Source organism: Schistocerca serialis, chromosome 3 (assembly GCF_023864345.2).
Source record: "Schistocerca serialis cubense isolate TAMUIC-IGC-003099 chromosome 3, iqSchSeri2.2, whole genome shotgun sequence".
Classification (NCBI taxonomy): Eukaryota; Metazoa; Arthropoda; class Insecta; order Orthoptera; family Acrididae; genus Schistocerca; species Schistocerca serialis.
This window is the reverse complement of record NC_064640.1, coordinates 209,397,860-209,418,585: the sequence shown is the minus strand read 5'-3', so window position 1 is coordinate 209,418,585 and position 20,726 is coordinate 209,397,860. Positions and strand designations below refer to the sequence as shown.

Genomic DNA, 20,726 nt, shown 5'->3' with positions numbered 1-20,726 from the left:
CATTAGGGATTTCAATATTCAGAGGTCCACAGTCTCGAGAGTGTGCCAAGAATACCAAATTGCAACCATTACCGCGGACAACACAGTGACCAACGGCCTTCACTTAATAGCTGAGAGCAGCAGCATTTGCATAGAGTTGTCAGTGCTAACAGACAAGCAACACTGCATGAAATAACCACCAAAATCAATGTGGAATGTACGACAAATGTATCTGTTAGGACAGTGCAGTGAAATTCGGTGTTAATGGGCTGTGACATCAGACGACTGAAGTGAGTGTAGCATGACATCGCCTGCAGCACCTCTGCAGGGCTTGTAACCGTATCGGTTGGACCCTAGAAAACTGGAAAATGTGACCTAGTTAGATGTGTCCCAATTTCAGTTGGTAAGAGTTGGGAGAGTTAGAGTGTGGTACAGACTCTATGAAGCCATGGACCCGAGTTGTTGACAAGGCACTGTCCAAGCTGGTGGTGGCTCCATAATGGTGTAGGCAGTGTTTACATGGGATAGACTGGGTCCTCTGGTCCAACTGAACCGATCATTGACAGTAAATGGTTATGTTCAGCTACTTGGAGACCATTTGCTGCCATTTATGGACTTCATGTTCCCAAACAATGATGTAATTGTCACCAGGCCACATTTGTTCATGACTGGTTTGAAGAACATTCTGAATAATTTGAGCGAATGATTTGGCCACTTACATTGTACAACATAAGTCCTATCGAATGTTTATGGGACATAACTGAGAGGTCAGTTCATGCACAAAATCCTGCACTGGCAACTCTTTCACAATTATGAATGACTATAGAGGCAGCATGGCTCAGTATTTCTGCAGGGTACTTCCATCAACTTGTTGAGTCCATGCCACATCAAGTTGCTGCTCTACTCTGGGCAAAAGGAAGCCTGGCATGATATTAGGAGGTATCCCATGACTTTTGTCACCTCGTTGTACTGATCTTTGATAGTATGTAGAACATAGGAGTCAGGACAGTGGTGGGAATGAGTTGGGATAAAAACTCTGACCACTAGTTCAAGATCTGTCAATCCATACCCCCTACCAAGATGATGATGTTGTTGTTGTTGTTGTTGTTGTTGTCTTCAGTCTGAAGAGTAGTTGGATGCAGCTCTGCATGATACTCTATCCTGCATGGTTCTCATCATCTCTGCATAACTACTGCAACCTAAATCCATGTGGGCCTGGTTACTGTATTCATGTCTCGGTCTTCATCTGCAATTTTAACTACTCCCCCCCTCCCCCCCCACCTCCCCTCCCCTCCACCTCACCAGACTTCCCTCCAGTACTAAGTTGATGATTCCTTGATAACTGGGAATGTCTCCTATCAACCTATGCTCTCTTTTAGTCCTTTTGTGCCACAGTTGTGTTATTCTCCAATCCTACTCACTGTATTCTCATTTGTTACGCCGTCAACTGATCTGATCTTCAGCCTTCTTCTGTAGCACCACATTTCAGAAGCTCGTATTCTCTTCCTGTGTGAACTGCTTGTTGTCTCCATTACACTTTCATACAAGACTACATTCCTGAGAAATGGCGTCAGAAAAGACTTCCCAACACTTAAATTTATGTACATGAAATGTATATGCAATTTACAAATATGATTATACATAAGCACTTCCTGTCAGCCTCATTTCTTAGATATTTATATTCCTTTTCACCTGCTTCATTTGCTGCACTATATTTTATCCCTTCATGAATTAAATTCAATATTGAAGTATATGGACTAGCAGAATATAAATGCAGAAAACACTGAAAACAATTTATTGGACTCACCAAAATGAAACAATAATACAATTTCGAAAAGAACAACAGACCTGATCCCAACTGCGGATCGTCACCAGTATACAATAACAAAGAAAAGACCTGACTCTCCATGGTAAGAAATCCCAATCAACAATTATACAATGTCAAGATGTTCGTCAAGTATACCAAGTCCACCGGCAAGAGATCAGCCAGCTAAGAGAGGCATCTGGCCGTGGCTACTGGGGTGGCAGCTCTGCATATGTCCAAGTGGTGCATCGAACTCTCTTTTGCCGGCAGTGCACCGCCTTATTAAGCCCGTTTGGCAGATATATCTGTCAGAACTATTTGCGATCACGTTCCTGGCATATCAAAGTAGTTCCTGTGCTAGCTGCGACCCCTGGTGAAGCTGTTCTGCAGGTTCCGCGAATGGGTAGCGGTTCCTGGTTGCTGTTGGTGGAGACCTGGTGTTGTGTTGTGTTATGTTGTGGCTGCTGGCAAATATTTGTTGACAACACAGAAGACAAAGGTTTTCCTGGTGAATATTTGCCCTGTGATGCAGGCATTCTTTGTTGGCTGGACGTGATGTGGGATGCTGATGCAGTAGGCTCTGCAATGAATGAAGTGGGCGGCCATAGCAAATATCTCCTGTGGTATCCAAGGATTTCTATCAGGCCTGCTCGCTTTACCTATTTGATCCTCTGATGCCTTCACTACTTCATCTCGTAGCCTAATGCCTTGTCTGAAATTGTCAACAGCCTCTGGCACTTTCAAATTATCCAGTTCCCATCTCCTTAATTTCCTACCTTTTTTTTTCAAGATAGTTCTGACGAACCATGTCATGCAGATGGCAGCATTCATGAACTTGCTCTTTTCTATCTGAAATATATTCCAGCTCACCAGTCCTGAAGACATGCATCTCATCTCACAAATGAAAACTCTTGCACTCCTAAAACTAGACCAACATGAACTGTCTTACTTATGAATCTTATATTCCTGCATTGGAATACTAATAGCCATCATGATCACAACAGCTGGCATAAAGCTTCCTCAACAATCCCTTGTAGCCACCAAACTAAGTGTTGCCAGCTTGCTGTAACTGTCAAACCAATGAACTGGCTGCTCCGCTCCCCCCCCCCCCCCCTCCCCACAACTGAACCAAAACATAGTTTTCAACATATCCACAAATAACTACAGTCCTACAGCAGTTTCAGTTGCCTCTAAACACCTTAACTTCAGCCACACACCCAAATTTAGTCATGCTAGGCTTGTTTGTGATCTGCTGTCATTCCTGAGGGGCCATAAGTAGAAACTATTTTTGGTGACCCACCCAGCAGACCAGAACCATTCAAAAGCTGACTGTGAATCCTGCCTTACTTTACTTGTCTCTCTGTGTGACCATTATTTAACTACACTCTCACTTGTCCGTCCCCTGATAATGTTCTAGGTATTCTTAACTTCCAACTTAGCCTCATCCTTATACCCTGGATTCCTCCTTCCACTGAGGCCAACCTTGTAGCTGCAGAACATACTGCCATCTACTAACTCCTAACAGAATTATATGGTCATGTTTACTGGTTGTAGAGGCTCTGCCACTGTCATTACAGACAACAAAGATTATCTATCAGACGCATCCACCTAAAAGCCTCGCTGCAGTTGTCCCATCCCAGATGCCCAGCATGACCTCTAATCCCTTGTCAAATCACTAAAGTCTTCCCAGAAAATGTTTCCTTAATCTGTTTTCGTCGAAGCACTCTCACCAACCACTGTGGTGCAGTGGTTGAGATACTGGACTCAGTCTTGGGATTATTGGGGTCCTAATCTTCATCTTGCTGTTCAGATTTAGATTTTCCATGGATTTCATGAACCAGTTAGTGTGAATGCCAGAATAATTTCTTTGCAGGGGAGGGGGGGGAGGGGGAGCTGAATCTCCATTCTTGCCCAGTCATTGTGATAGGTTGCTGCCACTGATATTTTATACCTTTTATTCTTGAACATTGCAAACATTCTAGCTTTCCACATTTGCCAAGATCGTTAGTCCAGGTATAGATGCCCCATTGTTTCTGGCTATTTATACCCCACTGACTAATCTCTTAATAAAGGAAATAAATTCTGTCAATGAATGTGTGTTCAGATTGCTTTTCAGTCATTTTTTTCTGTTCAAATCACTAAAGAGGGTAGTATTTATTGAATGATTTGGCACAGATATTTTCAGATACTGCAATAAAGATCAAAAGAAATAAAAAAAAAAAAAAATGTTGCAAACCCAAAGTAAAGTGCAGTCTCTACTACCAGCGTATCAAATATCTGAACTTTCATCTAACAATATGAATTGACAACTGCCCACATGGAATTGAGTGAAATAGGAAAGAGAAATGGCTATAAGGTGACACTAATGAGATGTATGGTAGAATAATATTTTGTATAGTTGTATGCATAAAAAAGTAATGGTAGCACAATTGAAGCATTGTAAGTGATAAAAGAAAAAGATTCAGTCATCATTACAAATTGTTAGTTAAAAAATCACAGAAGCTTGCTCATATGATTTAAAAATTTGTCATTCACACTAAATGGTACTAAAATAATTGTTGTATAATATTCCAGTCAAGGTAATATAATTGATTGCTAACATATTTCTTATAGTGTTTCAACATAAAAGCAAACCACAAAAACCATAAATCAATCTTTTCACATAAAAGAATAAAGAATCTCAGTCTACATAAAGTGCTTGGTAATAAGCACATAAGTAGCTTCACGACGATGTTTAAAAGAAATAAAAATCGAATTACAGTAAAAAATAAAATTAAATGAGGCAGATCATTGTAGCACTGGGATCACGCAAATTAGGAAGACATGCTATTTACTTTCCAATTACGTAATTTATATACAACAGGACATCTTGTAGCTACAATTCAAATTACAGTTTCCTAATGTGCATGTGTTTTATAGAAAAAATGTTTTTCTGAGGTCATACAAAATTTGCTGTTCATGTTTTGTGTGGTTGTGTGGTGCAAATTTAATGCACAAAATGTGGAGTTATGTAAGGAGTTATGTAAGTTACCCCCCCCCCCCATGAACCATGTACCTTGCCGTTGGTGGGGAGGCTTGCGTGCCTCAGCGATACAGATAGCCGTACCGTAGGTGCAACCACAACGGAGGGGTATCTGTTGAGAGGCCAGACAAACGTGTGGTTCCTGAAGAGGGGCAGCAGCCTTTTCAGTAGTTGCAAGGGCAACAGTCTGGATGATTGACTGATCTGGCCTTGTAACAATAACCAAAACGGCCTTGCTGTGCTGGTACTGCGAACGGCTGAAAGCAAGGGGAAACTACAGCCGTAATTTTTCCCGAGGGCATGCAGCTTTACTGTATGATTACATGATGATGGCGTCCTCTTGGGTAAAATATTCCGTAGGTAAAATAGTCCCCCATTCGGATCTCCCGGGCGGGGACTACTCAAGAGGATGTCGTTATCAGGAGAAAGAAAACTGGCGTTCTACGGATCGGAGCGTGGAATGTCAGATCCCTTAATCGGGCAGGTAGGTTAGAAAATTTAAAAAGGGAAATGGATAGGTTGAAGTTAGATATAGTGGGAATTAGTGAAGTTCGGTGGCAGGAGGAACAAGACTTCTGGTCAGGTGACTACAGGGTTATAAACACAAAATCAAATAGGGGTAATGCAGGAGTAGGTTTAATAATGAATAGGAAAATTGGAATGCGGGTAAGCTACTACAAACAGCATAGTAAACGCGTTATTGTGGCCAAGATAGATACGAAGCCCACACCTACTACAGTAGTACAAGTTTATATGCCAACTAGCTCTGCAGATGATGAAGAAATTGAAGAAATGTATGATGAAATAAAAGAAATTACTCAGATTGTGAAGGGAGACGAAAATTTAATAGTCATGGGTGACTGGAATTCGAGTGTAGGAAAAGGGAGAGAAGGAAGCATAGTAGGTGAATATGGATTGGGGGACAGAAATGAAAGAGGAAGCCGCCTGGTAGAATTTTGCACAGAGCACAACATAATCATAACTAACACTTGGTTTAAGAATCATGAAAGAAGATTGTATACATGGAAGAACCCTGGAGATACTAAAAGGTATCAGATAGATTATATAATGGTAAGACAGAGATTTAGGAACCAGGTTTTAAATTGTAAGACATTTCCAGGGGCAGATGTGGACTCTGACCACAATCTATTGGTTATGACCTGTAGATTAAACTGAAGAAACTGCAAGAAGGTGGGAATTTAAGGAGATGGGACCTGGATAAACTAAAAGAACCAGAGGTTGTACAGAGATTCAGGGAGAGCATAAGGGAGCAATTGACAGGAATGGGGGAAATAAATACAGTAGAAGAAGAATGGGTAGCTTTGAGGGATGAAGTAGTGAAGGCAGCAGAGGATCAAGTAGGTAAAAAGACGAGGGCTAGTAGAAATCCTTGGGTAACAGAAGAAATATTGAATTTAATTGATGAAAGGAGAAAATATAAAAATGCAGTAAATGAAGCAGGCAAAAAGGAATACAAACGTCTCAAAAATGAGATCGACAGGAAGTGCAAAATGGCTAAGCAGGGATGGCTAGAGGACAAATGTAAGGATGTAGAGGCCTATCTCACTAGGGGTAAGATAGATACCGCCTACAGGAAAATTAAAGAGACCTTTGGAGATAAGAGAACGACTTGTATGAATATCAAGAGCTCAGATGGAAACCCAGTTCTAAGCAAAGAAGGGAAAGCAGAAAGGTGGAAGGAGTATATAGAGGGTCTATACAAGGGCGATGTACTTGAGGACAATATTATGGAAATGGAAGAGGATGTAGATGAAGATGAAATGGGTGATATGATACTGCGTGAAGAGTTTGACAGAGCACTGAAAGACCTGAGTCGAAACAAGGCCCCCGGAATAGACAATATTCCATTGGAACTACTGACGGCCGTGGGAGAGCCAGTCCTGACAAAACTCTACCATCTGGTGAGCAAGATGTATGAAACAGGCGAAATACCCTCAGACTTCAAGAAGAATATAATAATTCCAATCCCAAAGAAAGCAGGTGTTGACAGATGTGAAAATTACCGAACAATCAGTTTAATAAGTCACAGCTGCAAAATACTAACTCGAATTCTTTACAGACGAATGGAAAAACTAGTAGAAGCCGACCTTGGGGAAGATCAGTTTGGATTCCGTAGAAATACTGGAACACGTGAGGCAACACTGACATTACGACTTATTTTAGGAGAAAGATTAAGGAAAGGCAAACCTACGTTTCTAGCATTTGTAGACTTAGAGAAAGCTTTTGACAATGTTGACTGGAATACTCTCTTTCAAATTCTAAAGGTGGCAGGGGTAAAATACAGGGAGCGAAAGGCTATTTACAATTTGTACAGAAACCAGATGGCAGTTATAAGAGTTGAGGGACGTGAAAGGGAAGCAGTGGTTGGGAAGGGAGTAAGACAGGGTTGTAGCCTGTCCCCGATGTTGTTCAATCTGTATATTGAGCAAGCAGTAAAGGAAACAAAAGAAAAATTCGGAGTAGGTATTAAAATTCATGGAGAAGAAATAAAAACTTTGAGGTTCGCCGATGACATTGTAATTCTGTCAGAGACAGCAAAGGACTTGGAAGAGCAGTTGAATGGAATGGACAGTGTCTTGAAAGGAGGATATAAGATGAACATCAACAAAAGCAAAACAAGGATAATGGAATGTAGTCTAATTAAGTCGGGTGATGCTGAGGAAATTAGATTATGAAATGAGGCACTTAAAGTAGTAAAGGAGTTTTGCTATTTGGGGAGCAAAATAACTGATGATGGTCGAAGTAGAGAGGATATAAAATTTAGGCTGGCAATTGCAAGGAAAGCGTTTCTGAAGAAGAGAAATTTGTTAACATCCAGTATTGATTTAAGTGTCAGGAAGTCATTTCTGAAAGTATTCGTATGGAGCGTAGCCATGTATGGAAGTGATACATGGACGATAAATAGTTTGGACAAGAAGAGAATAGAAGCTTTCGAAATGTGGTGCTACAGAAGAATGCTGAAGATTAGATGGGTAGATCACATAACTAATGAGGAAGTATTGAATAGGATTGGGGAGAAGAGAAGTTTGTGGCATAACTTGACCAGAAGAAGGGATCGGTTGGTAGGACATGTTCTGAGGCATCAAGGGATCACCAATTTAGTATTGGAGGGCAGCGTGGAGGGTAAAAATCGTAGGGGGAGACCAAGAGATGAATACACTAAGCAGATTCAGAAGGATGTAGGTTGCAGTAGGTACTGGGAGATGAAAAAGCTTGCACAGGATAGAGTAGCATGGAGAGCTGCATCAAACCAGTCTCAGGACTGAAGACCACAACAACAACATGTAAGTTACATCTACATCCAAAGTTCCTGTTATGAAACTAAACAATTATTGCTCTAGTTGAGCTCTTTGATCACCAGTTCCAATATTGTTGCTTAGGTAATACAGGAAAATCAGTTCTTATCATCAGTGACAAACCTGTTCAGTCATTGTGGATTCCTTGTTAGTCAGCAGCTCTACCCAGTAGCCCTATTAGTCCAAAGGATTCACACTGCCTCATTATTATTGCTAAGATGGGTGATGTTGTGATACTAAGGCAGTTATGAAACCTTGTGGGAGTTGGAGAAAATTAACTGTCAGGTAATACAGATTTGGTGGCATTTTTTAAAAGGGGCATAATTCTGTGTACCATACCCCTACACATTCAGTGTCTTACATCAGTGGGAAACTATGTAATTGGAATGGAATGTTAATAACCTGCACTACATGAAATCAAAAATGCAGGCATGGTACATCTCTCTGCAGCCATACAGACACGTTGAAGCTAATCTCACCGGATTTCACATAGGCTACTCCACTTTGACCCCCCTTCGGGTCCGGGGTAAGAATAGGCCCGAGGTATTCCTGCCTGTCGTAAGAGGCGACTAAAAGGAGTTTCAACCGTTTCGGCCTTCCATGTGATGGTCCCCCTTGGGGTTTGACCTCCATTTTTCAAAATTCTACAGAAGTACGAACCTTTTGGGGAAGGACATCTTACGTGGTGTACCACTGGTCCTAAGTGCACTAAGACCTTGGCACTCAGCATTGTACCAGTGTTGTAACCGTACCCACTATTCCTCAAATTGGGCCTAAACGCCTGATGGGTTGTACAAGTTACGCCCATAGTGCGTCCTCATCTGCACCAGCGATCATGATGGACTTTCCATGGCACCAGAAATCCAGCACGGTAGCCAGCCCATTGTGGTGGGGTCGTCATGTACCCTCTAGGTTGTAGCCCCCTGACAACACAGGGATCGTACTGCCGATACCTGAGCTGCACCCTCCCCACGTCGGCCAAGGAGTAGATGCCCGTCTCCTTGGGGCATCAGGACTCCCGGCAACGGTCATCCTGCCAGGTGGACCTTGCTGAGGCTGGGTGGCACCTGTGGGGAGAGCCCCTGGTCGGAGTGGGTGGTATCGGGGTGGACGTTTCGCAGATGAAACGTCAACACGTATCAGGTCGCTCTGCGGCCGAGTCTTTCAAAAGAAAAGGTACCGTTTCTAGTTCTGGTTCTCCTGCCCTTTCCCCCTTGGCCACTCCCTGGGAGGAGGGACAGGCCCGCCGGCTTGGGGCGAAGTACTTCCCCCGCTATTTGGTCTGTTCTCGAACCGATGGGGGGACGTTCGCCACCTCCAAGCCCATGTTCTTTGTTCAGCACATTGAGGACATCTTCGGGGAAATTGAGGCTCTCAGCAAGATGCGTTCAGGGTCCGTTCTTATCAAGACCACCTCCGCCACACAGTCGGCGGCACTCCAGGCGTGCGACCGCCTAGGGGACATCCCAGTGTCCATTGTCCCGCATCTGGCACTAAATAGGACGCAGGGGGTTATTTTTCATCGTGACCTCCTGCTACAATCTGATGAGGAGCTCAGGGCCAACCTGGAGCGCCGAGGCGTGCATTTCGTCCGGCGAGTCCAGCGCGGCCCCAAAGACCGTCGCATCGACACCGGGGCCTTTATCCTCGCCTTCGAGGGGTCGTTCTCCCGGAGAAGGTAAAGGTGATGTGCTACCGGTGCGACATGCGACCTTACGTCCCGCCTCCTATGCGCTGTTTTCGGTGTTTGCGCTTTGGGCACATGTCGTCACGGTGTGAGGCTGAGCCCCTTTGTGGCGATTGTGGACGTCCTCTTCGTGAGGAACATACATGCACCCCACCACCTCGGTGCATTAATTGCCCTGGCATCCACTCGCCGAGATCCTCAGACTGCCCCGCATATCAGAAGGAGAAGAAGATACAAGAACTCAAAACTTTGGATCGGCTCTCTTATTGTGAGGCCAGGAAGAAGTATGACCGCCTCCATCCCGTGCTGTTGACCACTTCGTTTGCCTCAGTTGTGTCCACTCCTTCCGCGGTATTCTCACCCCTATCCTGTCCCCCCTCTACCTCCTCCGCCCCTCAGGGGGCTCTGCCTCCGCCTCCCAAATACCTCCCTTCCAAATCCTCCTCCCCCGTGGCCCCCGCCCCCTCTGCCCCAGGGGCCACCCTTCCTCCTCTTCCTCTCCCCCCGCCACCTGAGAAGCGATCCTCTTCTCAGGCGTCCATCGGGGAAACGTTCCGGACCCCAGCTTCCAAGGTCCGGCGTTCCAAAATGGACCCCGCGCATGAGGACCTTCTTCGGGTCCAGCCCACCATCCCTGTGCCTCCTCGGCCTTCCAAGAAGGCCTCCAAGAAGAAGTCTCTATCCCCCTCTCCACCCCGGCACGTTTCGTCTGACGCTCCATCCGTGAGTCGCTGCTCCCGGCCGTACTCAGTTTCGCCGGGACGCTCTGCTGCCAGGCGCTCAGCTGGCCTCTCATCGGCAAGTGATGCTGCCCCTCCTACACAACCAGGGACAGCGGCCGCAGCTGGCGACGACTCGATGGAACCGGATCCGCCTCCCGCCGGTTGTAGCGTTGTTCCCTCGCAACCTGGCCCTCCGCGGCCGTCGAGGTGACCAGATCTTCCCCCGTCTCGTTCCCCCAACTTTTTGACTAGCGATGGCCTTGTTACATTGGAACATAAGAGGTATTCGATCTAATCGGGAGGAATTACAACTGCTCCTCTGCCTGCACTGTCCGCTCGTCCTTGGTCTCCAGGAAACCAAGTTGCGCCCGACTGACGGTATTGCCTTTACCCACTATACCTCGGAGCGGTATGACCTCACCCCTGTGGACGATATCCCAGCTCATGGTGGGGTCATGTTGCTCGTTCGGGACGATGTCTATTACCATCCCATCCCATTGACCACCCCACTCCAAGCAATAGCTGTCCGTATTACTCTTTCTGCTTTTACTTTTTCAGTTTGTACCATCTACACTCCACCGTCATCTGCTGTTAGTCGGGCTGACATGATGCACCTGATCGTTCAGCTTCCCCCGCCGTTTTTATTGTTTGGCGACTTCAATGCCCATCATCCCCTTTGGGGCTCTCCTGCATCCTGTCAAAGAGGCTCACTCTTGGCGGATGTCTTCAACCATCTCAATCTTGTCTGCCTCAATACCGGCGCCCCGACTTTCCTCTCGGACTCTACTCATACCTACTCCCACTTGGACCTCTCAATCTGTTCTACCACTCTTGCCCGTCGGTTCGAGTGGTATGTCCTTTCTGACACCTATTCGAGCGACCACTTCCCCTGTGTCGTTCGTCTCCTGCACCACACCCCATCCCCACGTCCTTCGCGCTGGAACATACCGAAAGCTGACTGGGGACTTTACTCCTCCCTGGTGACCTTTCCGCACCACAATTTTCTCAGTTGTGACAGTCAGGTCGAATACCTCACGGCTGTTATCATCAATGCTGCCGAACATTCCATTCCTCGTACTACCTCTTCTTCACGTCGCGTTCCCGTCCCCTGGTGGAACGAGGCTTGTAGGGACGCTATCTGTGCTCGACGACGTGCTTTACGCTCCTTTTGCCGCCATCCTACGTTGGCGAATTGTATTGAATACAAACGAGTCCGAGCGCAATGCCGTAGAGTCATCAAAGACAGCAAAAAAGCTTGTTGGGCCTCTTTCACCAGCTCCTTTAACAGTTTTACTCCCTCTTCCGTCGTTTGGGGTGGCCTGCGCCGGCTGTCGGGCATTAAGGCCCACTCCTCGGTACCTGGCCTGACCTCAGGTAATGAGGTCCTTGTTGATCCTGTGGCTGTCTCCAACGCATTTGGCCGCTTTTTCGCGGAGGTTTCAAGCTCCGCCCATTACCACCCTGCCTTCCTTCCCAGGAAAGAGGCAGAAGAGGCTCGGCGACCTTCCTTCCACTCGCTGAATCTGGAAACTTATAATGCCCCCTTTACTATGCGGGAACTCGAACGTGCGCTTGCACTGTCCCGGTCCTCTGCTCCGGGGCCAGATGCCATTCACGTTCAGATGCTGGCACACCTTTCTCCGGCGGGCAAAAGCTTCCTTCTTCATACCTACAATCGCATCTGGACCGAAGGTCAGGTCCCCGTGCGTTGGCGTGGCGCCGTCGTTGTTCCTATACCCAAACCCGGGAAGGTTAGACACCTTCCTTCTAGTTACCGCCCCATTTCTCTTGCAAGCTGTGTCTGTAAGGTGATGGAGCGCATGGTTAATGCTCGGTTAGTCTGGATTCTTGAATCTCGACGGCTACTTACTAATGTCCAATGCGGCTTTCGTCGCCGCCGCTCCGCTGTTGACCACCTTGTGACCTTGTCGACATTCATCATGAACAACTTTTTGCGACGGCGCCAAACAGTAGTCGTGTTCTTCGACTTGGAGAAGGCTCATGATACCTGTTGGAGAGGAGGTATCCTCCGCACTATGCACAGGTGGGGCCTACGCGGTCGCCTGCCCCTTTTTATTGATTCCTTTTTAACGGATCGAAAGTTTAGGGTACGTGTGGGTTCCGTATTGTCCGACGTCTTCCTCCAGGAGAACGGAGTGCCTCAGGGCTCCGTCTTGAGCGTAGCCGTTTTTGCCATCGTGATCAATCCAATTATGGATTGTATTCCACCTAATGTCTCAGGCTCTCTCTTTGTCGATGACTTCGCGATCTACTGCAGTGCCCAGAGAACATGCCTCCTGGAGCGCTGCCTTCAGCGTTGTCTCGACAGCCTCTACTCATGGAGCGTGGCAAATGGCTTCCGGTTCTCTGAAGAGAAGACGGTTTGTATCAACTTTTGGCGATATAAAGCGTTCCTTCCGCCATCCTTACATCTCGGTCCCGTTGTTCTCCCATTCGTGGTAACAACTAAGTTTCTAGGGCTCACGTTGGACAGGAAACTGTGTTGGTCTCCACATGTCTCTTATTTGGCGGCCCGTTGTACACGTTCCCTTAATGTCCTCAGAGTTCTTAGTGGTTCATCTTGGGGAGCGGATCGCACTGTCCTGCTTCGCTTGTATCGGTCCATTGTCCGATCAAAGCTGGATTATGGGAGCTTCGTCCGCTCGGCCATCCCTCTTACGCCGGCTCAACTCCATCCACCATCGGGGGATATGTCTTGCGACCAGAGCCTTCTGCACTAGTCCTGTCGAGAGTCTTTATGTTGAAGCTGCCGAAATACCATTGGCCTACCGGCGCGACGTACTGCTGTGTCGGTATGCCTGCCGGCTGTTGTCTATGCCCGACCACCCCTCTTACCAGTCCTTCTTCGCCGATTCTCTCGACCGTCAGTACGGGTTGTATGTGTCTGCCCTGCTGCCCCCCGGAGTCCGTTTCCGTCGCCTGCTTCGACAATTGGATTTTGCCCTCCCTACCACCTTCAGAGAGGGTGAGAGCCCGACACAACCTTGGCTCCAGGCTCCGGTTCATATTTATCTCGACCTCAGCTCACTCCCGAAGGAGAGTACTCCGGCTGCAGTGTATTGCTCACGGTTTGTCGAACTTCGTGCTCGACTTGCCGGTCACACCTTTATTTACACCGATGGCTCCAAAACTGACGATGGTGTCGGCTGTGCCTTTGTCGTCGGGGCCGCCACCTTTAAATACCGGCTCCTCGACCAATGTTCGAGCTTTACGGCCGAGCTTTTTGCTCTCCATCAGGCTGTTCAGTATGCCCGCCGCCACCGCCATTCATCGTTTGTACTCTGCTCTGACTCACTCAGTGCTCTTCAGAGCCTTGGAGCTCCCTATCCGGTCCATCCCTTGATTCAACGGATACAGCAGTCCCTCCATTCTTTCGCTGATAATGGTTCTCCTATCAGCTTTCTGTGGGTTCCCGGACGTGTAGGAGTGCCTGGGAATGAGGCTGCGGATGCTGCAGCCAAGGCTGCAGTCCTCCTGCCTCGGCCAGCTTCCCATTGTGTCCCGTCGTCTGACGTTCGTGGGGATGTATGTAAGAGGCTTGTGTCGTCGTGGTGGGATGCTTGGTCATCCCTCCAAGGAAACAAGCTCCGGGCAGTAAAACCGCTCCCAACTGCATGGACAACCTCCTCCCGACCATCTCGGTGAGAGGAGGTCCTTCTGACCAGGTTGCGGATTGGGCATTGCCGGTTTAGCCACCGCTACCTGCTCTCCGGTGATCCAGCCCCGCAGTGCCCTTGTGGTCAGGCATTAACAGTGCGCCATGTTTTATTGTCGTGTCCCCGTTTTAGTCAATTTCGTGTTGTCCTGTCCCTGCCATCTACTTTACCAGATGTCTTAGCTGATGACGCTCGAGCAGCTGCTCGTATTCTGCGTTTTATAACTTTGACTGGCTTGTCCAAAGACATCTAACCTTTTTACTTATTTTATCTGCATCTTTGTCAGGTCCTTCTGGTGTCCCCCCCATTACCTTGAGTTTTACTAGATTCCATGTGCTCTAACAACAGTGACTGGGCGCTAATGACCTCAGTAGTTGAGTGCCCTTAAACCCCACCAAAAAAAAAATCCACTTTGACTCATAGTTCATCTCTCTAGTGATAAGACCCATCAGTAGTGATACTTGTGACATAGCACATTAGTGATTCATGTTTTAGTTCATTGTATTTTGTTGGTGACAACAGGGCAACCCTAAAATTAGCTGTGTACTTGCCCCCTCTATTTTAGGAAGTGATTGGATGACTGTAGTGCAGGTTTTAAAATATTAACTAGGCATAGATTTTTTCAATGATCACCGTAACTGTCTTCTTCCCATATTTTATGCTTATAATTAACTAGCTTTATATATCGGAAAAATCATTTTCGTATCATACTGTTCATTATTGGGAAATATCTTGTTTTGTGTGTGTCCAAGGTTTTGTTATTGTCTTGAGTGAGTTGCTAATTTCTGTTTTTATATTATTGGTCAGCTAGCTACACTTATTTGAAACACAGTCTTATACCCTGTAGTTTTGTTATAGTATGTTGTTTCAACATATTGAAAGAAAATATTTTATAAATTTCTAGCTCACCTGTCCAAAAATAAATTTTTTTGGCTGCTAATAAATTTGATATTCAGTGCCCTATACTCAACCAACCCATCTAGATTAAAAGTTTCTTCTTTCAGTTGATGTGATAGTTCACACCACTTTTTATTTCTTTTGAGATTAACTGTCAGGCTGCCACATAGTTTCATTGTTACTCCAATTTTCAGCTGTAATCAAATGGGCAATTTGCCCTGATTGCTGTCATCTGTAAGTCATGTTTCTGAAATTGTACACATCCTATTTTTCCCTTTTTTTTCCCCTTTGCAGGCTTCTGCTGTTGATGACCCTCAGTAATGGAAAGCTTTTCCTGACAAAACTCCTGAATATTTTATTCATTGCTTTGGTACTGCCAAAAGACATACTTTCACATAGTATTTTTGTGTTACCTTTAGGACAGGTGTATCATAACAGGTTCCTCCAACAGATACAGTGATTACGTTACCACATGGTAACAGAAAAGGTATGACATTCATCATTTTATGTGATGAAGGTGCCATAGGATGTACACAAGAAGTGTGCAAGAAAAGTTCATTCCATTGATATTTCTCAGATCATTACATATACTTTGAAATAAAATAACTTGTGAAGAGACTAATCTGTAACAGAATTACAGGCCCTCTGTGTTGAATATTTAATATGAGTGAACTCATGGGATCTTTGTAAATAACCATTGAGGAACTGGAGAGCCTCATTTGTAATGTGTGCCGAAGGGAAATGGTGCATGAGGACTCACTGGCATGCTACAGTACAACAGTCTGCAATCCAAGTAAACCAAGGAGTAACTTGAATGATGGTTACCACTAGAGTTTAGTAAGGCCTATTGTGTTTGGGCTCTGAGGCAGAATGCTTCTTACATCCATGAAAATAGTGCTTTGATATAAAGATTTTAATGCCAAAGAGCTAACATTCTGCTGCAATTCATGGAAGAAAATGCAATGGCAGTAGCAGAGAGGAGGCAGCACATGGTCTAAATGCTTGCTTCACTCTTCAAATGGTACTCTTCCATAGATATTAACAGTATTCAACATTTGTGTTACCACAGTCATTCCTTGCATAAACTCTATAACATTGCTATAAAATCTTTTCAGATGCTTAGACATGTCCATCCGCAGATTGTCCAATCATCTCTTTGTGCCATTTCCACAAAATGGTAGGAGAAAATGTTCCTTCCAAAATACTACAATCACCTTGTAGATTGAAATGGCTTGAGAAGATTTTACTATGGTTGATTACACAACCTGCCAGAATACAGGGAGAAATAATATGCCTCCTGAAATGTCACAAGACACCCTGTAACTGGTAACACAAGAAGATTTTGCTGCATTGACATGTCATATAATGAACACTTAATTGAGGCACTTCCAGTTTATTTAGCTGATACAGATGCTGAAAATTCTGCTCATTCTAGAGACGAGCTTGTGGGTGTAATAATGTCATAGGACAGAATAGTTTTGGATGTGTGTGTGTTACACGAGTGATGTGATTGTGCAGCACTGTCACACATAAAGCACTTGTTTCATATCTATCTTAGTTTACTGGCTAAATTACCTGTGTTAAGGAATTGAAGATAAATGATAATGCATTAAAAGATACAGAACTGATCACTAATAGATATCTGTTAAAACTTCACACACAACTTCTATCTATGTTGAGGTTCAAAGCTAAGCTCTAAGACAGCGGAAAACTGGACTTCTTTCAGTTATTTTTGTGGTCATCTTTTCCATAATACCCATAATAAGTGCCACTAGGCCAGAGTGAGCTATTGCTTTGAATGTTACACTCCTTTCTTTGATCGTACATTAGTTTGGATGACATAACTGACACATGGGCAGCTGTTGAGGATGTTAGCCAGCTGTTGTCACCTTACCCCTTATACAAGTCAAAGAATCTACAAAATTGCAAAATGAGGCAAGCTAGACTTCTTTTCTACAATAGAACATGATGATTTGTTTCTTTTCTATCTTCAGGTTGTATGATGCAGCTACAAATGCTGTGATGGCACAGTATGAAATCCACCGGATCTTGTACTACAGCAGAGGAACAGTAGGAACTAAGGAGGCGCCATGTTTTGCATTTACATGGTCTCATGGAGAATCCCACGAATCAGCCATATTTCAGTGCCATGTATTTAGATGTGATATTCCAGAAGCTGTAAGAATCTATTATAAACCACATATTCTGAGTTCACCTTATATATTTTTATATTGTATAAATCAACTTTGAAAACACATTTATAAACAGAAAATCTGTCATAGCAAAAGTGCACTATGTGGCCAAATATCTCCTCGAGACATCTATTGCTGTTTGCTGCAGATTCCAGTCTTCTAACTAAATGATGGTAGCTCTTTTTGCTTCTATTACAAGTGTTCAAGCTTCATGGAACACGTTCCTTATAGTTCTGATTTTCTGGAAGTAGAATTTGTTTTTGTTCTTCCCATAGATTTAGTATGTTTTGCTGAATTTTTGAGTGATTTAATACCCATAGAATCTACACAAGTTCATCGCAAAAGTGTTTGCTAGGCTTTGGTGTGGGTCACTGCATAGAGCAGTTTAACAAATCATCACAATTTCTTTGAAACACAATGCAGTGGTTTTCGATTTACGCACATTATCTTTATCATGTTCACACACACACACACACACACACACACACACACACACACACACACCTGAGTACCATGTCCATGCACTGCGACTTTCATCAATCCAGAGACCTATGATAACATTATTTGCATTATTCTAGGCAGTGTTGCATATTATTTCTTATCAGTGTCTTCTGCACTACTTGATTGGGGTAAGTCATGTCACCTTTCAACAGGTCATTGTCATCTTGGCATGATGAAAGTCTTCTGCAGTAATTGACTAGAATGACCTTTATTGATTGATGTGGGAAGTTATATGTTTACTGATCAGTATCAGTTACTTACTTAGGTTTGTCAGAGCAATGATTGACTGTAGTGATTCTCTGATCTTTCTGATATGGCCAACAGTGGACATGGGCACAAGGAACTCCTTCAGACTATTTCTAGAGGAATGATCAAACTTGCGGGTCCCTACCATTAGGGACTGTTTGATGAGCTCCCTCCATTAATTATGACAGAAAAACGCTCTTTTATGTTAGCATATTGCACCTGGTTTTATATACCCTGGAATGCACTCCCTGACATAACAAAGAACACACAACTTGCATTTCAAGGAGTCATTTGGTTACATAGTGTACTTGTAGACATAGCATGACGAAATCTGTATCCAATGTAAGTTTGTAAAAAACTTGAAGTATTTATAATAGATAAATGATACAATGAAAATAATACATGAAGTATGCTAATTTTGCAGCGTCTTTTGTGAACTATATGAAGGCACAATTTCATTGTTATCATTTTCCACACCTGTGTGCAGAAATTTTTTTCATGTGAGAAACATTTTATGCTGACCTCTATATTGTCATTCCATTTCTGTTCATGGGTGGAACATGGAGAGAGTGCCAACTTATTGTAATTAATCTTATTTTATATTCATTGTGCTTGTAGAAGCAATGTGTTGGTACTGTAGGATTTTCCTAGGTTCCTCAGTGGATACCATTTTTTTTATCTTTTGCAAATATTTTTCTGTGATTGAAGTACCATTATTCACCAAAAATTTCTTCCACTTCTGATGTTTCAACTCTTCCGTGCCAAGCTTGCATGAGTCTAAGAAACCTGTGATCACTATGCCACCCCATGTTTACTAACCAAATAACTGTATGACATACTCAAGCAACATTTTGCTGTGGGGATAAAATACACAGTTAATACAACTAAAAAGTATTTCTAAACTTATTTTTCATTCAGTACAGTATATTTGATCCAATAAGAATCAAATTCTTTTTGTTTCTTCACAAAAGAAATCTGCTTCCAATTCTACATAACACTAGTTCCCTGCACAGATAAAAACTTCATTCAAAAATAATTTATTTGCTTCAAGATACTTTTTTATATTAGAAAACCGAAAAAGGCACATGGAGCTGAATCTTTCAATTCAGGTGGGTGAAGTCTTATTTAAAATTTTTTGCCTGTGCACATTTACACTTGCAATGCCTTATGTGTGAGCCATTATCTTGTGATATAAGATCACTTTTTGTGAACCTGTCATCTGCTTCGGTTCACAATGGAAATGGTTGTGTAATAAGAACTACTCGTTGTTTTGTAAACAGTCAATCGTTATTGTAGCATGTGAGCTCCAAAGCTAAACAGCTGGCATTACTTTCCTCACATACTAAACAATTTTCACCTTTTTTTTGTTTCTGCACTTTCAGCTTTGCCTTTTAAAGTGTTTTGAATTTATTTATTTATCTAGGATATTATGGTATTTCCATGTTTCACCTCCAGTCATATATTTTCATCATATGTCTTCCAGATTATGCATAATCTTCTCCCCCCTACACTCCAGTTCGCTCTAGAACTATACAGGGTGTTTCAAAATGAACATACTGGTTTTAAGACATTGTAGCATATATTACGTTCAACTGACAATTGTAAATAATACACCGAATGAAAGAGCAACTCAAACAGTTTTGTTTGTATACCTGCATGCAATGGGAAGAGTATGGAATGACAAAGAGTGACTGAAAAACATGTTGAACGAGTGAGTCTTTCATGCTTATCCCCAAGAAATATCCCCACAGAAAGTTTATGGGCCTTTCTGTTTGGTGAATCAACTGTAACTGATGTTTCTTATGCATGCCTCAATGGGAAGAAGCTAACTAACACGTCTTTATTTGGGAGCAAGATGGTGCACCGCCTCAGTGGCATAACTCAGTACACGACTGGTTAAACAACGTTGTGTCTGACTGGTGGATTGGGCACAAGGGGTCAGTTGACACAGAATTTTGTGCATGACCACCACGTGATCATGTGTATTTGCCTCAGATACCATCTGATCTATCTGACTTTAGAAACAGTATCATTGCAACAGTTACTCCTGACACATTGATCAAGGTTTTGGAACAACTCGCCTATCGACTCGATGTGTGACCGGTGTTCACACTGAATATTTGTAAGAAAAAGTGTTTGTGTTTCTCTTTCATTTGACATATTATTTATAACTGGCAGGTGCATGTAAAATGTGTTAAAAGCCTTAAAACCCGTATATTCATTTTGAAACACCCTGTATATGTGGAACATCATGCATGGTATTAATGTAACCATCTGCAAGATTTGTACCATCTCAACATCTATAGAAGGTTACTGACATCCTTATGATACTATATCATAAAATTTACTGATAATTTCTTCAAAATAAATCTGACAGGCATCGGGGATTTGAGAAATCAGCAGCTTTTGTATGACCAATTTAGTGCTTATCGTATTCATTTTACTTGTAGGGTTGTGATAGATGTTTTTGTTTAGCACATCAAAGTATCGCCTCTACTTTAAAATTCAAGTTTCTTCTTGCATATGAAATTTTCAAACAACTTACGAGAATGGACCCGGATGACTCATGGCAATGATAATTTGTACAGCTTTTTAGCAAATCTGAATTTAGTCCATCCAAATAATCACTCAACTCTGGAAATGGAAAAGAATGGCTGCCTTCCATTCCATTATGTGTAATTC

At 43.7% G+C, this 20,726-nt stretch overlaps 1 protein-coding gene across 1 annotated transcript in view; it reads left to right on the top strand.

The window, feature by feature from the left end:
* Positions 1 to 20,726, top strand: part of LOC126469928 (rab GTPase-activating protein 1-like) — a 157,820-nt gene that overhangs the window by 16,651 nt on the left and 120,443 nt on the right. The window contains exon 3 of the mRNA XM_050097325.1: positions 17,100 to 17,283. Within this exon, the coding sequence (XP_049953282.1) occupies positions 17,100 to 17,283 (184 nt within the window). The remainder of the gene's footprint in view (positions 1 to 17,099; positions 17,284 to 20,726) is intronic.